The following is a 25,306-nucleotide window of genomic DNA, read 5'->3' as shown; positions in this document are numbered from 1 at the left end:
TGGCTGAAATAATTTCCAATAGTTCAAATCGATTGGAAAATATACTTTAGGTGGAAAACTAGAGGCCGGTGCCCCATGTTTGCTGTAAACCCAGCATTATTGTGAAATCCTCTGCTATTTAACGTCTCGTTTTCCACTTTTAATTAGTTACCAGCATTCAATCATCCTCGTTCATCTACTCTGACCAAAAATTCCACTACAAATGCGCCTTCTGAAGTTGCTGAGAAGTGTCATTCGGTAGTATTCAGAAGTCAGTAAGATTACTTTATTACTATTATTATTATTTTATTTTATTTTTTTAAACAAAAAATACATCAATCTGCTCCATAAGACATGCATTGAATTGGTATAGTCGGTTGCATTTATGATTGATTTAGTGCCTTTGTAAGCTTCAAAAATGGCCTCAACCCAACACCAGTATACAGCATGGAAGAGCCAGGATGAAAATTAAAACTACTCTGGCTGTGTTCATCTGAAAGAGGAAAGTCTAAACTGTTTCTTCAGGTGAGCAATAAAGTTTAATTAGTCTCCTCAGAAGACTTGGATTGAACCACACGATTCATATCAATTTTTTTTTTTTCCCGAAGGTGGTACAGATATCTAGCAGATTTCATGAATAGTATCTTTGTGTTCTGAAGATGGACAAAATGCTTAATGGTTTGGAACAATATGAAGGCGGGTAAACGATGACAGAACTCTCATTTTTTGGTTGATTAAACCAATTCTAGAGTGTTTGTAACCCTCCAAATCAGAGAAAAACAGTCTGTATCCTCATGAAGCTGATGTTACTATGCAGAGCAATATGTAAATCTGGACTTACAAGTTATTTGCAATGTTAATGGTTTTAAAATGGTGTATTTGGGCCTTACATATTTACAAATATTATTCATAAACCAGGCCGCTGTGAACTGCTTTAGATTAATAGCATCAACATACAAAGGTACATAATATTATATGAGAAAGAGCAGTATTTACTATCCCAAACGTCTGCCATAAACTGCATTTATTCTCTATATCCCTCTTGAAATGAATGGTAAATAGATTAACTCACGAGAATGCATATTTATATGTAGCCAAAGCCTTTGGATAGCAGTAGAGCTCAGTTTCAAAACATTAGATAGGAACATTATTTTACTTTTGTTTGTGTTACAATAGAAACATGCAAAACAGATAGCATAAACACACATACACTTTCATTTTGCATGCATTGCACATATTTCCTTTTTCTTAAAGTTGACATTTATTTTAATATTTACTAAAAATGTTTATTTTTATTGTTATAACATATATTTTTATATTACTTTACTTGCTTTGATCAAAATATTAACTTTTTTTGAACTTCTTTTTTGCCCTTTAAATGAAATAGATATGAAAGTTACTGTATAATTTGTTCATAACACACTTATGTTTCACTTTAAAGCAACCTGGCTATGCTTCAACCCGCCAAGCATACAATGTATCTACTGCAATATCACCGGGCCAAAAATATCAACTCTTCACTTTTAAAATAATATGTACTTTGTATTTTTGACAGCCATGTCGAGTGATTGTGCTGCATTGCTGTATATCGAACCATTTGATTGTGTACTGCTGATGGATGGATGAATGAATGAAGCAGGTTTGGTATGATAACTGTCTTGTATTGTTATGATATAACATAAATGACATATATATATATATATATATATATATATATATATATATATATATATATATATATATATATATATATATATATATATATAGCACATACTGTATAAGGGGATGCTGGGACCATGCACTTTATTTTGTATCTGAATTCTCATGGACAGGCTCGTTTTACACTGCTAACTGTACAATTAATAAACATATACACTTTTTATGCTATGTGCGCTACTTATTGGTTGCACACTTTCATTTGTTAATCATATCAAAATCTCTTTTTTTTTCTTCATAAGTAAAGGCACAGTTTGTGTTTTTGTCCACTAAATGGTGCGTATTCACCACAAACAAAGGTTGTTGTTGTTTTGTTTTGTTTTTTAACTTCCCAGGTTCTGCAGGTTGCCATGTCCCAAATTTTCATTGCCAATCTTAACAGATAAACAGGAATCAGAGAGTGAAATTCAATACCTTTTAAGACTCTTTCCTAGGCCCAGATGGAATCTGTGGACATTTTTTGCTATTTCTGCACAGAAGTTTGGTAAAAGTCTGTGGATTTATGCTGAATTATTTTGGGAGTATCATAACTAAAACCTTAATTTATTAACTAAGAGGTAATACATTTTTAACTTTTATTTATCGTTTACAATACAAATACAATTAGATCCACTTTTTTTTGGTAAAAAAAAAAAAAAAAAGCAAGTCTCTCATGTAATTTATCTACTAAAAGACAGAAATTATTACTTTACAAACTGTGTTGTAAATAAACCATATGAACATTTTCATATTAGTCAATTATAGTACTGAAATTAATTGAAAAACTGAACAAATAGAAATTTACTCACATTTACACTAGTAAATAAACAGTCAATGATGGGGAAAAAAATCTGCGGAATTCTGTGCGTGCAGATCCCGTGTGGGCCTACTCTTTCCATACATTTTAAGACCTTATAACCACTTTTCAACCGGAAACATTGGCAATATTTTACCTTACAGTATATATATTTACTAAATATTAATGTAAGAAACTAATCCAAAACTAAAACGTTATTCATACACTGAATAAAAATCTATTAAATCTAGCTAATTCATCAGGTTGGTGCCTATAGAACTGCAGAAATAATGGTGTTGCCTTGGTAACCGCAGTAAACAAAGCAGCATGATGTCGAATCTAGCAAGATTTCATTAATTTCATAAACCACATCATCCTCATATTTACAGATTTAATTCAGACAAACTAGCGTACACCCATATGTTGCATAATCAAAAATTATATAAAATTAAATACCTTGCAAAATAGCATTTAAGACTTTTTAAGGGCCTTAAATTTCTCTAGATTGATTGATCAACTTTTAATACTTTTTAAGACTCTGTGGACACCCTGCTTAAGCCAACTGTAATCTTTTGTTTTGTTTCCATTTGGAATTTCCCCAACCAATGCAGAGCCCAGGGGATCAGAGTGAGTGCACTGACTTGCCCCCATCCCCATAAACAAAGGTTGTTTTTGGTGTTTTCTCTTTTCTATAAAACCAATCCATTGAGTGTATGTGATATCATTAGCATACGGTTAATGTCACTAGTTACAAATGCTTATTTCTCTGGATTTAAACATTTTTCAACATTTGAGGTAATGCAAGTACATAATATATACAGTAATACTGTTCTAGTGGTTATTAGATGGTTTAATGAAACAAATCTTACATATTGTGCCTTTAGGTTGTGTTACCAGGTAATATGCTCAACATTACTGACCCGTGTTGGCCAGGAAAGATGAATCTTCGACAAGATATCCATTCTAAGAGAAGTGAGGGAGATGAATTTGAAATAATCTGAACTACTGTAGACTCTGCTGTATGAACTTGTGTTCAGAATTCGACTAATGTTCGTCCGCTTGCTGCATCTATTTTTGTACACTGGCTTCTAGATTCTGCCAGATGTATAACAAAAGTATAAATGGGTAGTTCACCTAGTGATATTTTGCTATCTAAAGGTAATAATATTGCAAGTGATGTTTGTTTTCTTGCACAGAATTGCTGTTTTACATCTTAATATTACAAACGGGACAGTGAAGTTGTATGTAATATTTTGACAATGTTTTTGGTTTCTTTTCTGAACTGAATGAGTCAAAACTGTTGCTGTCTATGGAGGTTGAGGAAGCTCTCAGACTTCATTCGTTTGTTGTCAGAATATAAACAAAATAAAGGCAAGCAATAATAGAAATTACCAGTTTGGATGAACTAATGCTTTACCTTGCATTTTATAAGTCTTCAAAGACCACTGTTGTAGTTAAAAGTCTTTAATGTTCTTGGATGACCTGAGAATTAGTATATTAACAGCAGATTTTCATTTTTGGGTGAACAATCTCTTTAAAGGGCCATGAAACCCCCCACTTTCGGTTCAGGTCTACCTCAGAATTTTATCAAAAGATGCATCATAATGAGCTTGGAGGTCCTCGAACAAAGGGCAGGAGTGGGCGTGGCCAGCAGGGGAGAAGGAGGGGAGGGAACAACCGTTGTCAGTTAGCTCACAAAATGAATCACAAACTGTAATGGCCACCCATAATTTTATAGTTAACAAAGTTAAAATGCAAAGAAATAAACAGTAATGTAATGCCCTGCTACTTTGTTATTCGTAATTTCATATATACACAACCACATTTTGTTATATCATTATAAAGATAATCATGTTCATATAGACACTATAAATAAGGACTTCTCTCTCAATCCCCGGGTCTGAATGCAGACTTAGTGCAGCAGGTCTCTTGCCCTGTCTATTCCAACCATTAGCCCTGCTGTTGGTAATCTAGAGGATTTAGGGGAACACAGCAGCATGGCGATGTGTTTAAATGTGAACCAACTCGACTGATAAAACGTCCGCCATTCTCCAATTCTCATACTGCTCTCCAGACAAAAATGCTTGCTGCACACAAACAGCTTTGCTGTATCGGCCCTGACAGCATCGCAGGGAAAAACATGAAACCAAACCCCTTGGATCATGGAAACAAACACATACGACCCTACATGAACAGCTAAATACTGTGTGCCGTGGGTCAACATAGGATCTCACAGCTTGGCACTGGCAGGTCTGCCTTGCCATTGCCTTCAGACTCTTCTCATAGGATAAGAAAACTCAGTTATGAATAATAATGAGAAATCAACGCAACATTCCACTTGCAGTTTTGCGCTACGTCGCCGATTTTGATCCCGCCCCAAAAATCATTTTAAACCCGGAAGCTGAAATTAGCAGACAAAAGCTCAAAATTATCCAGTTTTTCCCACAATTACAGCTGACAGGTGCTTACATTGTCTTAACTGATGTCTAACACACACAAATCTGTTAAAATCTCAAAAAAAAAAAAAAAGTACTCCAGGGTTTCGTGACCCTTTAAAGAAAAAAAAAAAACACCTTTATAGCACAAAATGAAAAGTTTGATATGCAATGCTGAGTCAAATAGACAGCAAACAAAGGTTAAAATTGGCAACCATCTTCAAATCTGCTTGAAAATAACGTGAAATTCTAATTTGCATGGATTTCTACTGAAATATCTAGATTCTGTCTGTAAACAAAGCCTAAAGGAGTAATTTCAGCAAACAATTCCCAAAAACTTATTTTTGTAAAATGATATTAAAAATGCATATATATAGATTAATTGTACAATATATTTACATATCAAATATTTCTGCTCACATCTGGGCCTGATTTATGTCGAGGCATTCTAGGCACAGTTACAAGGACAAATAAAAATATTTACTTTTGTATTATGATTATTTGACTTTAATGCTAAAACATTGTAAAACAATCACTAAACTAAAAAGCAAAATATTAAAATATTGTAAAATATGCACTTCAGTTTTTTTCAATTATCATAGAGGACAAGGAGGAAAATATCATAACACAAAAAATATAACACAAAAAATAAGCTTATCTAAAATCTTCTCACGGCTGTGTGCACTACACAATGCTCCTTCCTGAGGTGTTGTATGGTTGTGTTGTGGATGGGTGGAAGGAGCCTGATATGAAGGAGGAGGAGCCTGAGGCTGATCGGCTCCGCCTCTTTCTGTCTGAAAGAGGGCTGCAGCGCCGGCTCTCCAGTCCTACATGCGTGCTGACCTGTGACGGGCTCAGGCTGAGCTTATGACTCTGAGCTCTGGACTCGTACTCTTCTACTGACGTCTTCTTGAAACTGAAAGATATTTGTGTTGTTTAGTGTAGTCTTTAGCATAGTATAGTGTAGTGTATTTTACTCTAGTGTAGCACTCTTCAGTCTAATGCAGTGTGGTTTACTGTAGTCTAGTGTAGCGTTGTTTAGTGTAGTGTAGTATTTAGTGTATTATAGTCAAGTGCAGTTTATTGTAAATTAGTGTAGTATTGTTTGGTGTAGTGTTGTTCAGTGTTGTGTTGTTTAGTGTATTTTAGTGCAGTGTAGTTTACTGTAGTCTAGTTTAGTCTTGTTTAGTATAGTGTAGTGTTGCTTAGTGTAGTGTAGTGTTGTTCAGTGTAGTGTAGTGTTGTTTACTGTATTATAGTGCAGTGCAGTTTACTGTAGTCTTGTTTAGTATAGTGTAGTGTTGGTTAGTGTAATGTTGCTTAGTGTAGTATAGTGTTGTTCAGTGTAGTGTAGTGTTGTTCGGTGTAATGTAGTGTTTAGTGTTTTTTATAGTGCAGTGTAGTTTATTGTAGTGTATTGTAGTGTTGTTTAATAAAGTGTAGTGTTGTTTAGTATAGTGTAGTGTTGTTTAGTGTAGTGTTGTTCAGTGTAGTGTAGTGTTGTTTACTGTATTATAGTGCAGTGCAGTTTACTGTAGTCTTGTTTAGTATAGTGTAGTGTTGGTTAGTGTAATGTTGCTTAGTGTAGTATAGTGTTGTTCAGTGTAGTGTAGTGTTGTTCGGTGTAATGTAGTGTTTAGTGTTTTTTATAGTGCAGTGTAGTTTATTGTAGTGTATTGTAGTGTTGTTTAATAAAGTGTAGTGTTGTTTAGTATAGTGTAGTGTTGTTTAGTGTAGTGTTGTTCAGTGTAGTGTAGTGTTGTTCAGTGTAGTGTAGTGTTGTTCAGTGTAGTATTGCTTAGTGTAGTTTAGTGTTGTTCACTTTAGTGTAGGGTTGCTTAGTGTAGTGTTGTTCAGTGTAGTGTAGTGTTGTTCAGTGTAGTGTTGCTTAGTGTAGTGTAGTGTTGTTCAGTGTAGTGTTTAGTGTAATGTAGTGTTTAGTGTAGTGTAGTGTTGATCAGTGTAGTGTAGTGTTGTTTAGTGTAGTGTATTGTTGTTTAGTGTAGTGTAGTGTTGTTTAGTGTAGTGTAGTAGTGTTCAGTGTAGTGTAGTAGTGTTCAGTGTAGTGTTGTTTAGTGTAGTGTATTGTTGTTCAGTGTAGTGTAGTGTTGTTTAGTGTAGTGTAGTAGTGTTCAGTGTAGTGTTGTTTAGTGTAGTGTATTGTTGTTCAGTGTAGTGTAGTGTTGTTTAGTGTAGTGTATTGTTGTTCAGTGTAGTGTAGTGTTGTTTAGTGTAGTGTAGTAGTGTTCAGTGTAGTGTAGTGTTGTTAAGTGTAGTGTAGTAGTGTTCAGTGTAATGTAGTGTTGTTTAGTGTAGTGTAGTGTTGTTTAGTGTAGTGTAGTGTTGTTTACTGTAGTGTTGCTTAGTGTAGTGTTGTTTAGTGTAGTGTTGTTTACTGTAGTGTAGTGTTGTTTACTGTAGTGTAGTGTTGTTTACTGTAGTGTAGTGATGTTTACTGTAGTGTAGTGATGTTTACTGTAGTGTAGTGTTGTTCAGTGTAGTGTAGTGTTGCTTAGTGTAGTGTTGTTTACTGTAGTGTAGTGATGTTTACTGTAGTGTAGTGATGTTTACTGTAGTGTAGTGATGTTAAGTGTAGTGTAGTGTTGTTCAGTGTAGTTTAGTGTAGTGTAGTTTTGTTCACTGTAGTGTAGTGTTGCTTAGTGTAGTAGTGTTGTTTAGTATAGTGTAGTGTAGTGTAGTGTAGTTTAGTGTAGAATACAATGTAGTGCACTCACAGTCGCAGCAGTAGAGAAGACAGCACCACAGAGACTGATGAAGCTGCCATCGCAGCAGAGCCCATCCACGGCTGCAGCACCAGCCCCAGAGGCATGAACACACCTGAACATCGATAAAGCACATTCATCTGTTACACTGCTCAAAGGGCATACTCTAACACAAGACATGCTTCTGTTTACCTGCCGCAAAAGGGATGCCAAGCAAGTTGTAAATGAGAGCGAACACAAAATTAATCCGGATTCTTTGGACTGTCTTTTTAGACAGCTCAATACTGGCCACCACATCCAGCAAATCATTCTGCATCCAAAAACATCAAACAAACTCAACGTTTCAATTTTTTCTGTTATCATACTGGAGCACATTTTCAGTTTCTGATGACGAAAACGACTAACCCGTATAAGCACAATATCTGCTGCCTCAATGGCAACATCTGTGCCTGTTCCTATGGCGATGCCCAGATCAGCATGGGCAAGAGCGGGCGAGTCATTGACCCCGTCACCCACCATTGCCACTTTCAGACCTCTTTCCTGCAACTCCTGAACCTTCGCCACTTTATGAGAGGGCAAGACTTCAGCAAACACCTTCCTGATGCCCACCTGTATAAAGTAACAGTGTAAATACTTTAGTAAAACTCTACTAGCCCAAAATGCAAAACAGATGAAAATTTTCAGGTTATTCAAAGAATTTATTTAGAATTTATAATAGCATACCTGTCATCCCTCCCGTTTTTCCCGGGATTCTCCCGTATTTTACAGTTCTATCCCGCTATGATCCCGTAAAGGTATTTTCCCGTATTTCTCCCGTATTTTTAGTCTTTGTCTGAAGGGTGGCAAATAAACATTAAAGAGTCGAGCCTCCCTATACGCAACCCATACCACCCAACCGCAAGGGGCCGCCCCTTGCTCTTATATGTGAGTCAGTTCTGTGCTTTCGCTTTGTTTAGGCACGAAAACACTTTGAAATAAAAATAAAAACGGCGCGATTCCCTTCCTTTTCATTACAAATGTCAGCTGACGCGCTCCATATTGATAAACAGACACTGTTTCCCAGATAGATTCTGTACTCATGATTTGAAGCAGAGCAAAAGTCTGGGTTTTGGGTGCATATTTAAACAGACATATACAAATAATTAATGATATTAATATCTAAAGATGTTGATCTTGGTGAGATTTTTTTTTTTTTTTCAAACACAAGTAATTTCGTCCTAAATGAGCATAAACGGTTAGGAAAGCAGTCGAATGCTTTCATTTCAATGTTAGATGTGTGCAATTTTAAAGTGACGCCTGTTATTTGATGTAATCAAATGAAAAATATCTAAATAAATCATTCATTCCTTGCCCTTTAATCAGAATGTGTACGTTATACAGTGAAGAAACGGCTAATGAGATTTGATTTTATTTCATTATAATAGCTTTTCATTTTAATAAGCTGAACTGTTAGCTAATTTATTTGCTGCTAATGTATACTATTTATTTTTTCTTTTGTAAATAATAATAATAATAACAAAACTTATTACTGACCATTTAACTGTTTATTTACAATGAAACAGCTTCAAATGAACATGTTTTGTAGTTTGGGGATTTTTTAAAGGGGATTGGGGGAATCCCTTAATATGGTGGGCATATCCCTTATTTTCACATACCAATGTTGACAGGTATGTATTATTTATTCTGTCAAGACATAATTGACCTTTCAGGTGTACCTAGAATATATCCATGAAGTTTAGGTCAAAGTATGTCAACGATCATTTATTATATCATGCTGAAAAAAACATTTTTAGGATGGGTGCAAAGCACACTGCTCGTGTGTCTCTTTAAATGCAAATGAGCTGCTGCTCCCGGCTCCTTATTCAGCCAGTGTGCATTTACAAGCTATGTCTCAGTTACCCTTGCAAACCCAAATCAAACATCTGTATTAATTTTAGTATGTCAGTTTAAACTCCTGATGTACTGTTTTCTGCAGTTACAGACACAAAGTGCACAGACATAACAGAACTGTCAGACAGCAAATTACACAAGCATTAAACTTTCCTCGTTCTCTTTAAGTCAAATACACATAAATGTTTGTTAAAAGCAAGCAAAAAGTTCATATAATGTTAGTTCTGTGGGTGAATTTAAATAGTTGTGGGAAAAAATGCACGAGCATCAGTATGTTAGACCTGTGTGATTAGACCACAGCTTATTTACAGTAAATTCAGTATATAGTGAGACCTGTATGAAACCTCAAATCTATGATCGAGGCATCAAAGTTTGAAAAAAGTTAGTAAAATGAGTGTTATATAGTGAATCACCTGCTTTGAAGGAGACTTTGTGCCATATAGCCTCACACCCTAATTATAATTCAGAATTCTGCATTACGTCAGCTTGTGACATTTTATTTTATTTCTGTATAATCACTTACAATTTTAGATCAATATATATTATAGTGTTCAGCATAAATGGGGACACCCCTCACTGATCTCTCTTTTAAATCAATATTTTCTATAGGATGCTTTACTGTAGTATATTTGTGTATGTAGATTAGATTAGTGAGTACCACAGCCAAAACTTTTCTAACAAAAGAAAAGTTAAGATCACGGTCAAAAAATTAGTACAATCAAATGAATATATCGGGGAAACAGGAATAATCAAAAGAAACATTTAAAAAAAAAAATATATATATATATATATATATATATATATATATATATATATATATATATATATATATATATATATATATATATATATATGTCATAGTGCAAATGTTATACATAATAATAGTAATTATTAATAATATTATTATTATTAAAAGTATTATTTTATAGTTTGTAATGTTTTTAGCAATAACTACTTTAATTTTTAATGTGTTATCATTCTTTTCCTAAAATGTTTGGTGACTAAACTCTTAAGAATTTAAAACTTTTATGGATATAAAAGTTTAATAAAACTTGTTTAAATGCATCAAAATAATTAACTGTATTAATTTAAAATTATATATATATATATATATATATATATATATATATATATATATATATATATATATATATATATATATATATACACAGGCCTGTAGAAAGGAGGGGCTTGGGTGGTTCGGGAGAGCCCAACCCCCTTCTGACAAAGTTCAGAAATTGCCCCCTATATGAGCTCATTTGTCCCATTTTTGACAGTATGCCATAATCAATTGTGAAAATAACCAATAGAAGAAGGCTTTAAGTAGAATAACCCATAAAACAACCAATAAAAGAAGGCTTTTATTACTTAAATGGACAAATTCTGACTGAGGAAAAGAGCTGGTCAATTTGTTATTTGCGTATAGGCTGCAGTTTTTAATTTAAAACAAGTTTTAACAGATTCACAAATGTTTTTATATTTGTTTTTTATGATGGATGATAGAAAATAAATTAGCATTTTTATTAATTTTTTTAATTATAAATTATATATTTCTAAAACTCTAATCTCATTACATTGTATATGAAACTGTAATAACTTACAGTTTAAATGCACATTTGAAAATAACATTTGTAAAAAATTTTGTAAACAAAAAATAGAAGCTGTGTCTCAATTCACAGGCTGCATTCTCCGTAAGATACTTTTAAGTGTGCTGCATCATCGCAGCGCGACGAAGGCTGCCTCATTTCAAAAAAATTTGAAAGCTCCTTTAAAAGCAGCCTTCAAATGTGTCTTTCGTTTCCCAGGTAATGAAGGACACAACCAGTAGATCCTTCGCAGGCTAGAACTTCCCAAGATTAATTGTGCGCTGATAACAGCAAGACGCTTTTAAAAGAAAACTCCGGATTAAATGTATGAATTAGGTTTATTTTTTGTGGATATGTAAACACATGGGCAAAGCAGTGGAGGTAGTGCTGTCACCTCACAGCAAGAAGGTCGCTGGGTCGCTAGTTCAAGCCTCAGCTCAGTTGGCGTTTCTGTGTGAAGTTTGCATGTTCTCCCTGCCTTTGCGTGGGTTTCCTCCGGGTGCTCCGGTTTCCCCCACAGTCCAAATATATGTGGTACAGGTGAATTGGGTAGGCTAAATTGTCCATAGTGTATGAGTGTGTGTGTGTGTGTGTGTGTGTGTGTGTGTGTGTGTGTGTGTGTGTGTGTGTGTGTGTGTGTGTGTGTGTGTGTGTGTGATGTTTCCCAGAGATGGGTTGCAGCTGGAAGGGCATCCGCTGCGTAAAAACTTGCTGGATAAATTGGCAGTTCATTCCGCTGTGGCGACCCCGCATTAATAAAGGGACTAAGACGACAAGAAAATGAATGATTGAATGTAAACACATGTTATAAAACAAAAAGAGTATGACATGTCTCAAAAAAAGAGTGATTTAAAGACAGTTTACATGTGTATGTGTACATGAATGGATCAAAGGAAGTATATTAACAGCTTTTATAAACCTTTTTTGCCTTCAGATCGCTTAAAATAAGTTTTAAGATCACTCTGAAAAAAGTCATTACAATTTTTATTAGCGCTTATCAACAGCAGCTGTTACGATTGCTAGGTGACGAGATCTGTTCTCTGTAGGCTAGATCGTCTCATTTCAAAATACTCAGTTCAGCCTGTGTGTACTTCGAAGAACTCACCTTTGAAGTCTGCATCCTTAGGAGGATACAGCCTCTAAAATGAGACACAGCTAGTATGATAAGCATTTGACAAAAATGTTGGAACTATTTTTGTTGCAGGGCGATGCAGTGGCGCAGAAGTAGTTGTGTCGCCTCACAGCAAGAAGGTCGCTGGGTCTCTGGTTTGAGCCTCAGCTGAGTTGACATTTCTGTGTGGAGTTTGCATGTTCTCCCTGCGTTTGCGTGGGTTTCCTCCGGGTGCTCCGGTTTCCCCCACAGTCCAAAGAAAAGCAGTACAGGTGAATTGGGTTAGCTAAATTGTCCGTAGTGTATGAGTGTCTGTGTGTGTGTGTGAGGATGTTTCCCAGAGATGGGTTGCAGCTGGAAGGGCATCCGCTGCGTAAATAGTGCTGGATAAGTTGGCAGTTCATTCCGCTGTGGCGACCCCGGATTAATAAAGGGACTAAGCCGACAAGAAAATGAATGAATGAATGAATTTTTGTTGCATTAAAAAGTGTGGTAATGATCACTATCCAACAAGCTAATCCAGCACAAATTAGTGCTTAAAATGTCACTAAAATGCAGTATTTGAACCTTGAATATCTGCAAAAAGGTCTACTTTATGAGAGAAAAAGAGCCACCCCTTTTATTAGGCTGGCTAAGGGCCTCATAAATGTCTGTTTACAACACAAAAAGAACTCTTAAAGCTCTGGAACCACACTATTCGCATACGGCAACACGCCCTCTTGTGGACATGCCAACATATTTCAGGTTTTGCATGAAACGGACTGGTCAAACATTTCCAATGAGCCTTGGTCTTTTACTGGACATAAAAAGCTCAAATGAAAGTGTATGCTTGTTCACCTGTGTGGCGATGGCGCGGGCAGTGCGTCTGTTGTCTCCTGTGATCATGTAGACTTCTATTCCCATACTGCTCAGAGTGTGAACAGCCAGAGCCGACTCTGCCTTCACTGTATCCGCCACAGCTATCATAGCACACAACACACCTGAGAAACACACACAGAGAGCAAGAGAGAGACAGAAATGACACAAGAAAATCAGTGATCTTAATAAATACCTCAGAGAAAACAACAAAGTTAGACATTATACTTGTACATCACAGGGAAAACATTGAGACAACCTTATTATAATACATTTTTTCACAAACATTTTTTTTTGTATAATATGTATCTTTTTAAAGGCTTCACATAAATTAAAACAAAATATCATTTATGAACTGGGACAGTACCATCAATGGCCACAAGTATGGCCGTCTGTCCTTTAGTCTCATGGCTGCTCATAGCATTATCCACATCAGCTGTGACCTCCAGCCCGTTCCTCAGCATCCACTGTCTGTTCCCGATCAGCACAGAGTATGAGGGACTGTCTGGAAAACACAAACGCATCACATGAAAGAATTCACTCAAGGGAATATTACATTGAATCAGCATTGTCCTTGCATTGAAATAAATGCTACGTAGAGATGATTTGACATTCACAACATAAAGCATCTATGCTTATACTATATAAACTTCAGCTAAATTATGAATACTACTTTATTATTATCATTATACAGAATTGTTTATACAAACTTAATTATGAGGCAACTGTGAGGCAACAGTGTTAACCAATGAGGCTCTACATCGCCAATTTTTTGAGTGCATCAAATATTATCCTATCCTGAGTCCACATCAGTGGTGTAAAGTAACTAATTACAAATACTCAAATTACTGTAATTGAGTAGTTTTTCTCAGGAATTGTAATTTAGTAAGTAGTTTTATAAATGTGTACTTTTACTTTCCTTTGAGTACATTTTTAGTGCAGTAATCAGTACTTTTACTCCATTACTTTTCTTCAACCTTCAGTCACTACTTTATTTTTTCTTGTCTATGGGGTTTAGAAAAATCAGTCCTGTGATTCCTGTCCAATCAAATCACAAATAGAAGGTATGTCGCCTCATAATGAACTACCTCAAAATAGGGTTGATCAAAACAAATATATTAATGCAATTCAAATATATAATTTATGAATTGATGTTTACTTTAAGCTTATTATAAATATATAATTAAATTGTTTAATTCTTATGATTAAAACATTTTCTTTTTTGTCAAATAATTTTGTCGCTAAAAAGTATCGGTTCAGGCACCGTTTTGGCACCGGTACCATTTTAAATGTATCGATTTAGCACCGATATTGAAATAACCCCAAACGATACCCAACCCTACCTTAAAACATGTGCGCTTTATAATTGCAGAAAACTGTTTAGAAGCATTAAAAGTGCATAAGATGTCCAAAATCTTTACATGCATTGACCCAGAGACTGTTTAGCAGCATGTCACTGATGAGAAGATGACAGATGTTTACTGTATGATGATCGAAATGGCCTTAAACACCCAGCAGGCACAAGATTCAACATGATGTCAATATGAAGTTGCATCCCAGTGTCGTGGGGATGTTTCATTTTGTTTTTCCATGAATATCATGGAAGTGTCAGCATGTGATGCCAAAATGATGTTAGATGTTTGCTCGACATTGGATTTCGGTCACTTACACAACCGAAAGTCAACCTAATATCAACGTCAATTGATGTTGTTTTTGAACAAATAACGTTGTCCTTAGACGCTGGCTAGACAATCAAACCTAATGTTAATGTCTTATAATGTTGTGTGCCTGCTGGGCAATAACTCGATGCACTACAGAATGTTACGTTTACACACATGCACAAATTACATGTAAACGCATCAGCTTTTAAAAACGTAATACTCACTACTCACTACTCTTGAGTACTTTTAAAAGGGATACTTTTTACTCATACTTTGAGTAATATTTACAACAGATACTTTTACTCTACTTGCACTACATTTTTAGGCAAGTAATGGTACTTTTACTTGAGTATGATTTTTCAGTACTCTTTCCACCACTGGTCCACATCAATTGAATGATTTATTCTGTTTTCAGATACTGTATAAATCTTTCCAAGTTTTCAAAAGTGGACACTTATGACAGATTTTGTGGTCCATGGTCACAAACATTATATGTGAGGACAAAATGCTTAGCAATTGGCACTTTAAAAGAAAAAAATTCTGAAAAATGACAGAATAATACCTAAATCTCACACTAGGAGGCACTAAAACACATACTCAGACTCACGTTTCCCTTACCTGACCCTGAATCGGTGTCTGCCACCAGGCTGCTCTCATCTGTTGTGACTCCTTGGAGGGTGACGAGGAGTGGTGTTTGTTTCACAGCGGATGCTTTTGTTTCTTGTGTCTTTGGGCTGTTCTGCAGCAGATCCTCAACGCTGGACACTTTACAGCTGATTCCACAGCCGGGAACAGCCTGGAAGTCGTGGCAGAAGCCCAGAGTCTCTGCTCCCAACTCCTACAGGGAGACACATTTACACTCAACAGCACTTCATTTATCTATTCAAACAGATGGTTGGATGGGAAACAGGCTTCCATCAAGTTTCTGAGACGTTTGTTTACAATAGTCAACTTTTAAAGTGGATCATCACCTTTCATCAAAGTCATCCTAAAACTATTGAACATCACCCTTTCTTGTCTTAAAATGTTAATGATTCAGCTTGAATGTTGTCTACTGTATATGGGTGATTCTATAATTGTAGTAATATAAGAGTTGCATTTTTGCATTTCAAAACTGTAAGAAAAACTGTTTGTTTAAAGAAATTCTTACTGGTGTCTGGTGACAGTTTGAATTATTTGGTGAAAGCTAATCATGAGTATACAGTATAAGGAATCAAGTCTGTTACATTAGTGATGGTAAATGAGTTGACATTTTGACACTTTTTAACTAGAAATCCCACCTGCTCCATAAAAGTACAAAAAACTAATGGAGTTAAAAACAACTCTGTTATAAATTTTGCGTTCCTTCTGATTTTGTGGTAACAATTTTGAAGTTTTATTTTAGATATTAGATCAAAATACTTTCTCAGCAAGTGCACATTTACTTTCAGTATCTAGTTGTGGCGAGATTTATTGACACACAGTTTTTAAATAAAAAAAATACCTATTTAGAGCTTTTATATAAAAATAAATTAATTATTGAAAATGTTTTTATTTTATAAAAATGAAAAAATACACCAACTAATTTACAAAATAGTCAGATATATAAGATGATTTTTTTCTTTTTTAGAAAATATCATATTTTAATTATTAAAATAATTACAACAAATATTACCTTTTAAAAAATAAAAGCCACAAGAACACATTTAGTTTTTTTTTTACAATAAAAAAAAATATGTTACATTTTACCTCCCAAAAAATAACATTTTATTGTATTAATACATAATAGGGGTTAAAAATATACAGTCTCATTCTGAAAACGTACCCCTATATACATTTCTGGAGAGCGCCAAACACGTCCCAAGAGATACTTTTTTTTTTTTTTTTGCAGTTTTTGAAGTGTTTTAAAAAGCAATGCAGAAAAAAAAAGTCCTCACATGATTTTTACCACATTCGCCAGACTAGAAACCTGTCATTGCGATTAAATCCTCTCTATGTCTCAAGTCCGCCGATGTACACAGTGAGCTAACTGGACAAACTCGTAAAGGTAGCAAAGCTGTCTATATGGAGGTAAACAGTCAGCTGATGAGCAGGAAAAGGAACAGCATCATACCGCCCCGTAGCATTCATTTTAAAGATGAAATGCAGTCACACATAGCTCTGGCTACATAATTTGCGATCTCCAGAAATGTATATAGGGCTAGGTTTTCAGAATGAGCCTATGTATATTTAATATTTACTTTTTATCTCATGCTGTAGAATTTCTAAAATACATATTTAGGACTGATATAAATCAAATAAATGAAACATTATCCCAAAAAACTCAAATGAAATATTTTCATTACATGATAATGGTTAAAATTCTAATGACTAATCATGATTTTTCAGTAGTATAAGATATTTTTGAAAGAAAATATATTGTATTTATTCAAATATTTTTATTTTATATTATAATTATTTGTATTAAATGATGTAGAATTTAAAACATACATATTTATGGCCTATTTAAATTACATAAATACAACTATCCAAACATAACTCAAATTTAAAATAACTTATTTCATAATAATGATAGTCGCTAAATCATGATTTTCAATTGTATGACACTTAATTTTAATACATTATAGATTCATGTCATAACATATGTAAATACAATTAAACGTATAATTACAACTATTTAAAAAAAAGTTTGAAAGTGTGTTGATTCTGCTGGTTATTTCTCAAACCTCTTTGCAGTGCTTTGCGACAGCCATGCCCAGCGGGTGCTCACTGCTGGCCTCAGCGGTGCCCACCACTGCCAGAACCGTCCGCAGAGGAAGCCTCGCTCGGTCCCACAACACCAGCACGCGGGTCACCTGCGGCACACCATTAGTGATGGTGCCCGTCTTATCAAACATAACAGCTCCAACCTGCAGGAGCAGCAGAAAACACAGGCACAGTATAACAGTCTCTTCTCATTTATTCAGAAAACAACTGTTCAGAATGACCAATGATTAAACAATGATTCTTTCTTTTCTTTTTCAATCATTTAAAACACATTTTAAACTGTTTTAATCATGTTTATTCTTTGTTTTTATTTCTTATACTTCTTTCTTTAATTCTTGTTTATGTACAGCACTGGGGCAACACTCAGTGGTTAGCACTGTCGCCTCACAGCAAGGTTGCCATAGTGTGTGAGTGTGTGCGTGTGAATGAGTGTATATGGGTGTTTCTCAGTACTAGGTTGCAGCTGGAAGGGCATGCGCTGCGTAAAACATATGCTGGATAAGTTGCCGGTTCCTTCCACTGTGGCAACCCCTGATGGATAAAGGGAATAAGCTGAGGGAAAATGATTGAATGAATGAATGAATGAATAAATGAATGTACAGCATTTTGAATTACCATTGTGTATGAAATGTAACACACTTGGTCAGCTAGCCAATCAGAACACATTGGGTGTTTTAGGGGCGGAGCTTTGGTGAAATTGACTCCTAATAAGAACATTTCAGGCCATGCTACACGCACATAAATAAATTTGTAATCAGAGTTAAATAAATTTAATAACTTATCCACACTTGCATGGCTTAAATAATCTTCGTAAACATGAAAACACAAAAAAACACCCAATGAATCGCTGTCAAGAGCATCCCAAATCAACAGGTGGCGATATACTGCTAACCATAAAGTCATGTTGGCTAATCAGAAGCCTCAAAAAAGGGCTGTTATTGATTGCAGTTTGGCTGCAACATGATGCACCAGTCATTGCAGTTGTTGCTAGAGCAGATACAGCTTTAGAAATTAACAAGAATTATTTATATTAATTATTAAATTACTCAGTACATTGTGTTTTATTAAAACTAGCAAACTAAAAATAGTAATAATGATAATTCTCTACATTTATATTGTGCTTTTCTAGATGCTCAAAGCACTTTACACAATGGGGGGAGTCTCCTCATTTACCACCAGTGTGCAGCATCCACCTGGATGACCAGACAGCAGCTATTGACCTTATTCTAAAACGCGAAAGTGCGCCTGTTTTTGCGATTGTCTTAGAACTTCCGATTCAGTCACCTATGGGAGAAATGACTAGGAATAATAAACGGCAGAAAATGGCCAAACTACTTGCTCTACAAACAAATGTTTGCATGACTACACAGACCAATTAGCATAATATAATAAGAAAATATTAAATTGCAACATCAAGCAGCGTAACGAGCAGTTGTTAACGTCAAAAAATGAATGGAAGTGAATGTGACCGGAAGTCGCGAGACAAAAAGATTCAAATGGCAGCGCCCGCTCGACAGCTGAGAATAAGGTGAATACTGTATCAGAGAGTGCACCAGCTAATTGGGGGAGAGGAGACAGAGTGATGAAGCCAATTATGCTATGTGGGGATGGTTAGGAGGCCATGATGGACAGAGGCACTTTTTGAAGGACATCCTGGGATTTTTAACAATCACAGAAAGTAAGGACCTTGGTTTAACATCTCATCCGAAAGACGGGGCTCACTGAGCAGTATAGAGTTCCCTACACTATACTGGGGCGTTAGGGGTGCTTTCACACCTGTGAATCGATTCAGTTGTTCCGAAACAGAGATTAAAATTGTTACATTGTTGCTCTTTGCTCTTGGAGCGGTTCGCTTTCACAATGCAAAGTTTCTAATCAGACCAAAAGAGCTAAAACAAGTCACGTGCGAGTAAACTCTCCTTACATTGGTCAGAGTGTCAGGGTTTATTTTGCAGCGTCCCGCTCAGCTGTCAGGAGGTGGTGGTTTGGTGGTGATTGACAGGGTGCACGCGCGTGACGTGTTTGAGAGACACGGTGGGGAGGGGTGAGAAGGGTGCGCGACAATGCCTATTTGAGGACTGGGAGAGAGACGCGAGATTACCGGGAGATCATCACTCGTTTGCGGGCATCCGGAGACTCGCGAAACTTCCCGCCCTACTCATAATTCTCTCTTCATGTAGCCGTAAGCCTATTACATATCCATAAAACACTGTGATATAACCGCGCTCGGATCGGATCGCTTTCTCACTGCAATCGAACCGCTCCAGGGTTCGTTTCAATCGAGCCGAGACCACCTCACTCAAGCGATCTCGGAGCGATTACTTTGGCGCGGAACAGAGTGCGATTGCGCTGTTCACATATGCCAATCGAACCGCGCTAACTGGGCAAACGAGACACGTTCCCAAACAAAAGTGTAGGTGTGAAAGCACCCTTGCAGAGCACAGGTTAAACACCTCCTATTGCCCTCACTAACACCACTTCCTGCAGCAATCTAGCTTTCCCATGTGGTCTTCCATCCAGGTACTGACCAGGTGCAGCCCTGCTTAGCTTCAGTGGGCGACCATGTGAGAGTTGCAGAGAGCTAGCTGCCGGCAATACGTAAAAATTATTATTAACGGTATTACGTAAAAATGTCTGACAATAAAAATATACATGCATGAAATTTGTTTTTGTTATTTAGCTATATTTGGTTTTAGTTATTTAAAATATTCTAAATGATTTTTTTTTTTTTTTGAGGAATTTCATCAGTTTAAAGAAAAAAGCTAAAAAGTCATGATATGATATTCGTCGTAATGATTTGATAAAAATGGCTAATATTGCAAAGGAATTATGTAAATAATCACATATATTGGGGCAAGGCAGTGGCGCAGTAGGTAGTGCTGTCGCCTCACAGCAAGAAGGTCGCTGGGTAGCTGGTTCGAACCTTGGCTCAGTATTTGTTTTACGCAGTGGATGCCCTTTCAGCTGCAACCCATCACTAGGAAACATTCAAACACACTCATTCACACACATACGCTAAAGCCAATTTAATTTATTCAATTCAACTATACCGTATGTCTTTGGACTGTGAGAGAAACTGCAGTATCCAGAAGAAACCCACGCAAACACGGGGAGAACATCCAAACTCCACATAGAGAAAAGCCAACTGACCCAGCCGTGTCGCCCGCTCACTTGAAAATATATTAATTTCAAATAATGTACTGTTTTGAAAGTTACCCTAAATCAGTTTAAAGCATCCTGTTCTTTACATTTTCTTTAAAAAATGTAACTGTAAAAATCTTAGTAACACTACAGTTGTGTATAAACAGTGGACAATATAAAATCCAGCAAAATTCAAACTGTTTCCATATTACAAATAGTTCACCCTAAAATGAAAATTCTGTCATCATTTACTCGTCCTTCACTTGTTCCAAACACATTTGAGTTTCTTCTATTGAACACAAAATTACAAAAAATGTTTGGGGAAAAAAACAGCCATTGACTTTATTAGTTTATTTTGTTCCTACTATTGATGCTTATTTCTCAACATTCTTCAAAATATCTTCCTTTGTGTTCAACAGAAGTAGAAACATTTATAAGTTTAGAGTAAACTGGCAATTTTGGGTGAACTACCCCTTTAATAAACAGACTCAGAAGGAATTCAATGAGCATTGCCTTGTGGGCCATTTCCAGGGGTTCTCCTCCCTTTATGAGGATGCCGTTCTGTGCCCCCACCCCTGTGCCCACCATCACAGCAGTCGGGGTGGCCAGACCCAGTGAACAGGGGCAGGCAATGGACAAAACGGTGATGGAGGCCTGGAAGGCAAAGCGAACGATCACCTCTGTTCGCGAGATGTTTTGGTTGTAACCCTGTAGAAATCACACACAGATAAGAAGCATTTTTAACACACACCAGTGAAATGAAGAATATTTAGACACAATAAGTTGCCGTAACTCACAGGGAAATTTTTTGACACAACGTCAAAGTCCAGAAAGCCAATGATGAGCCATGCTGTCACTGTTAGGATAGAGATCACCACTATGAAGGGAACAAAGTAGCCACTCAGTTTGTCTGCTAACTGTTGAATGGGTGCCTATCAATAGAAGAGGACAATTAATGACTGGGGATGGCAAATCAGAAACATTAAAGGGTTAGTTCACCTAAAAAGAGAAATCCTAACCGCCGCACACACTTTTAAACATGAAAATGACATGTTCAACTTAAATGATTGCCAATGATGATATAGACATAAATAAAAAATCTATTTACATGAGCAACAGATTCTACACTATACCTCTATAAACAATTATATATGATCCTAAAGGTCCCGTGACATGCTTTAAAATGTGCAGTTTCTTCTATGCTTAACGTAATCTCAACTGGGCATAGAGTAGCCCCTCCCCTTTTTAAAATATAGCCATTAGTGTTTTGTTTCTAATTGCAGCTTTGCCAGTAAGAGAGGGGTTGAGATCAAGTGCATCAGATGAAATCAAATGAGAAGCATCCTTAAAGGGGCGGGGTTTGTCAGATACTAGAGAGCATTTAATTGGTCAAAAGATGAGGTGACATAAAGAAATCATTGATCCGTTGACAAACTGCAAGATTTGGATGTTTAAATCTCCTAAATGTGAATTTTGTCACTGTTTTTGAGCATGCTAGTCTATAGATATCCTTAAAACCAAAAAACTGATACTAACATATGAAAAACGTTAATTTAGACCTTTAAAATATAATGTCAGACTGAGAACTTTTCTGTTTAAAATGTAATGTTTCTAGTCAAACTCCACCATTTTAAACAATCCCACAGTAGGGTAGGAAGTAAGTAAGTTGGGCAATAAGGGTCATAATTCTGGAAAAGAATAACAGAAATTGGATGCTGATTTGTAACATATCAATAATACATACTATTTTCCTGTTATTATTAACACAATTTTTATGTTAAGTTATTTTAGTTAAGTTACATTCAGGACTTCCAGCTTTTCACAACAAAAGAAGCCCAATGGCCAATCAAAAGTAGCCTGATGGCCATTAAAACTATCCCCAAAACAAGTCAAGTGAATTTGCTATGTAAATTAGTTGTGTTTTATATTTACTTATATTTTTAGATTTATGCCGTCTTAAAACTTTTCATTTATTAGTAATATTTAGGATTAGGAGCGACGCAGTGGTGCAGTAAGTAATGCTGTCGCCTCACAGCAAGAAGGTCGCTGGTTCGAGCCTCGGCTGGGTCAGTTGACATTTCTGTGTGGAGTTTGCATGTTCTCCCTGCATTTGCGTGGGTTTCCTCCGGGTGCTCCGGTTTCCCCCACAGTCCAAAGACATGCGTTACAGGTGAATTGGGTAAGCAAAATTTTCCTTAGCGTATCAGTGTGAATGAATGTGTGTGGATGTTTCCCAGAGATGGGTTGCGGCTGGAAGGGCATCCGCTACGTAAAAACATGCTGGATAAGTTGGTGGTTCATTCCGCTGTGGCGACCCTGGATAATTAAAGGAACTAAGCCGAAAAGAAAATGAATGAATGAATTTAGGATTAGTTTTTAAAAAGTTGTTATTTAATGTCGTCCATTTGTGGATCTTTTAAGGTATTGATTTGGCACAAGTATTATAGAAAGAACAAACAATTCTCAAGCCAATCGTTGACTATTTCTGATCTGATATTAATGTATAAAACATGTTTACCAGACTCTACACTATACTACAGATCTGCTGAAATTTTAATCCTGCTCCCGTCAGGTTTTATTCCGTACCGACTGCTCCCGCTGTATATTCAGTCTTTGTTCACCTGCTGTCCGATCCGCCCTGTTTTCTACCCGACCTGACAGCGGATGCGCTCTCTCTCTTTCTTGGGAGCGCTCAATCTTTCTCTCGGGACTACTATAGATAGGCTGCCCACTCCCGTTCAAATTACACCAGAGTTCCCGACTGCTACCGTGTTTTATTCGGAAATTTATTTTAAAAACTGGCTGGTCCCACAGAACCTATTAAAGGTATAGTGTAGAGGTCTGCATTCCTGCGGCTATATGTGTGTGTGTGTGTGTGTGTGTGTGTGTTTGTGTGTGTGTGTGTGTGTGTGTGTGTGTTTGTGTGTGTGTGTGTGTGTGTGTGTGTTATGCATTACCTTTGATGTCTGGGCCTCTTCCACTAGTTTGACGATCTGGCTGAGTGTGGTCTCTGATCCGACATGTGTGGCTTCCACCAGCAGAGCTCCATGAGCATTAATCGAGCCTGCGATCACACAACTGCCTGCTTTCTTAATCACCGGCATCGGCTCTCCTGAAATGACAAATAATGTAAGATTTTGTATGTTTACAGTTGAACCACTGAAGACACATAGAATGTTCTGACAATGTTTTTGGCTCCTTTTCTGAACTTTGAGCTGTCTATGGAGGATGAGGGAGCTCTTGGATTTCATCTAAAATATCTTAATTTGTGTTGTGAAGAAGACCGCAGGTCTCAGGGAATTAGAATGACAAGAGTTTTTCAATTATCATTTCAATTTTCAATTACCTCTTTAAATTAATGTCATTTGGGATTTACTTTTTGCTCCTTTTTAAGGTAAATCACTGAGAAAATCTACTATGTACCATAACAAATTTAGCATCCAAAAACACTCAAACTCAAGAGTTAAAGTCTTACCTGTGATCAGAGACTCGTCTGCCATAGACGTGCCTTCAATGACCTTCCCGTCGACAGGGAACTTTCCCCCGGGTGCCACCTTCACCACATCACCCCTCTGCACCAGATCCACAGACACCTGCTCCTCTCTGACACATGACAGAAAACACATCACAGCATACGCATCACTCACTGCCATCTAGTGCAGATGCTCAATCCTGCTCCTCTGAGAGCTCAACTCTCTTCCAGAGGTCAAAGTCAGAGAGCTTCTCGGTTCAATCGCCATCTCACACTCTTTTAGTGGATTTATGGCCCTCTGAACAATTTCTTATAGATGAGAAATTTATGTTAATATTATATCACGTACATGCACTTTAAATTTGTCATGAAATCAAAATTTACTCTTCTTTCTTTTTTTAATTTAGAGGCCATGCAAAATGTCCAAAAAATGTCCAAAATGTCCCACACCCTGGCCATCTTACACTCTCCTTATTTTGTACACTACCTGACAAAAGTCTTGTCACCTATCCAAGTTTTAGGAACAACAAATACTAACGTGACTTCTAGTTGATCATTTGGTATCCGAAGTGGCTAATATGAAAGCCAAAGGCCTTTATATTACGCTTATTTTACCAAAATAAAATATGATCATGCCTTGATTTTTAATTATTTAATTAGGACACTAGAGTCTGACTTTGCTTAGACAAAAGTCTTGTCACTTAACAGAAATGATGTACAGTATAGAATATAAAGTCATGGTGCAGTGGAAGAATTAATCTTGTGTATGACTCCTATGATCTTGAAGGACTGCATCCATACATCTCTGCAATGAATCAAATAACTTATTAATAAAGTCATCTGGAATGGCAGAGAAAGCGTTCTTGCAGGACTCCCAGAGTTCTTCAAGATTCTTTGGATTCATGTTCAATGCTCCTTCATCTTACCCCAGACATGCTCAATAATGTTCATGTCTGGTGATTGGGCTGTCCAATCCTGGAGCACCTTGACCTTCTTTGCTTTCAGGAACTTTGATGTGGAGGCTGAAGTATGAGAAGGAGCGATATCCTGCTGAAGAATTTACACTCTCCTGTGGTTTGTAATGTAATGGGCAGCAGAAAAATCTTGATACCTCAGGCTGTTGATGTTGCCATCCACTCTGCAGGAATGTAACCCCAAACCATGATTTTCCCTCACCAAACTTGACTGATCTCTGTGAAAATCTTGGGTCCATGCTG

The 25,306-nt window shown here is 36.5% G+C and overlaps 1 protein-coding gene and 2 long non-coding RNA genes across 6 annotated transcripts in view; 2 read left to right on the top strand and 1 right to left on the bottom strand.

Annotated features, from left to right (window-relative positions):
• The window catches only part of LOC147843375 (uncharacterized), a 704,457-nt gene that overhangs the window by 380,128 nt on the left and 299,023 nt on the right, over nucleotides 1-25,306 (top strand). The gene's annotated exons all lie outside the window — the stretch shown is intronic.
• Nucleotides 2,848-25,306, bottom strand: part of atp7b (ATPase copper transporting beta) — a 44,335-nt gene continuing 21,876 nt past the window's right edge. For all 4 annotated transcript variants that reach the window (XM_087256710.1, XM_087256708.1, XM_087256707.1 and 1 more), the window contains exons 10-21: nucleotides 24,093-24,220; nucleotides 23,575-23,729; nucleotides 21,415-21,549; nucleotides 21,131-21,325; nucleotides 17,437-17,619; nucleotides 15,350-15,569; nucleotides 13,438-13,575; nucleotides 13,053-13,195; nucleotides 8,034-8,237; nucleotides 7,821-7,938; nucleotides 7,641-7,743; nucleotides 2,848-5,821 (exon numbers count right to left, since the gene is read on the bottom strand). In XM_087256710.1, coding sequence (XP_087112836.1) covers nucleotides 5,590-5,821; nucleotides 7,641-7,743; nucleotides 7,821-7,938; nucleotides 8,034-8,237; nucleotides 13,053-13,195; nucleotides 13,438-13,575; nucleotides 15,350-15,569; nucleotides 17,437-17,619; nucleotides 21,131-21,325; nucleotides 21,415-21,549; nucleotides 23,575-23,729; nucleotides 24,093-24,220 — 1,954 coding nt within the window. In that variant the 3' untranslated portion in view covers nucleotides 2,848-5,589. The remainder of the gene's footprint in view (nucleotides 5,822-7,640; nucleotides 7,744-7,820; nucleotides 7,939-8,033; nucleotides 8,238-13,052; nucleotides 13,196-13,437; nucleotides 13,576-15,349; nucleotides 15,570-17,436; nucleotides 17,620-21,130; nucleotides 21,326-21,414; nucleotides 21,550-23,574; nucleotides 23,730-24,092; nucleotides 24,221-25,306) is intronic.
• Nucleotides 5,926-10,282, top strand: LOC147843380 (uncharacterized). Its single transcript, XR_015493352.1, has 3 exons — nucleotides 5,926-6,402; nucleotides 6,643-7,407; nucleotides 7,502-10,282. It is a non-coding gene; the product is annotated as an uncharacterized LOC147843380 (long non-coding RNA).

The sequence above is a fragment of the Danio rerio genome, chromosome 6, assembly GCF_052040795.2.
Source record: "Danio rerio strain M-AB ecotype USA chromosome 6, GRCz13ab, whole genome shotgun sequence".
In the NCBI taxonomy this organism is placed as follows: Eukaryota; Metazoa; Chordata; class Actinopteri; order Cypriniformes; family Danionidae; genus Danio; species Danio rerio.
This window is presented reverse-complemented; position numbering and strand designations above follow the sequence as displayed.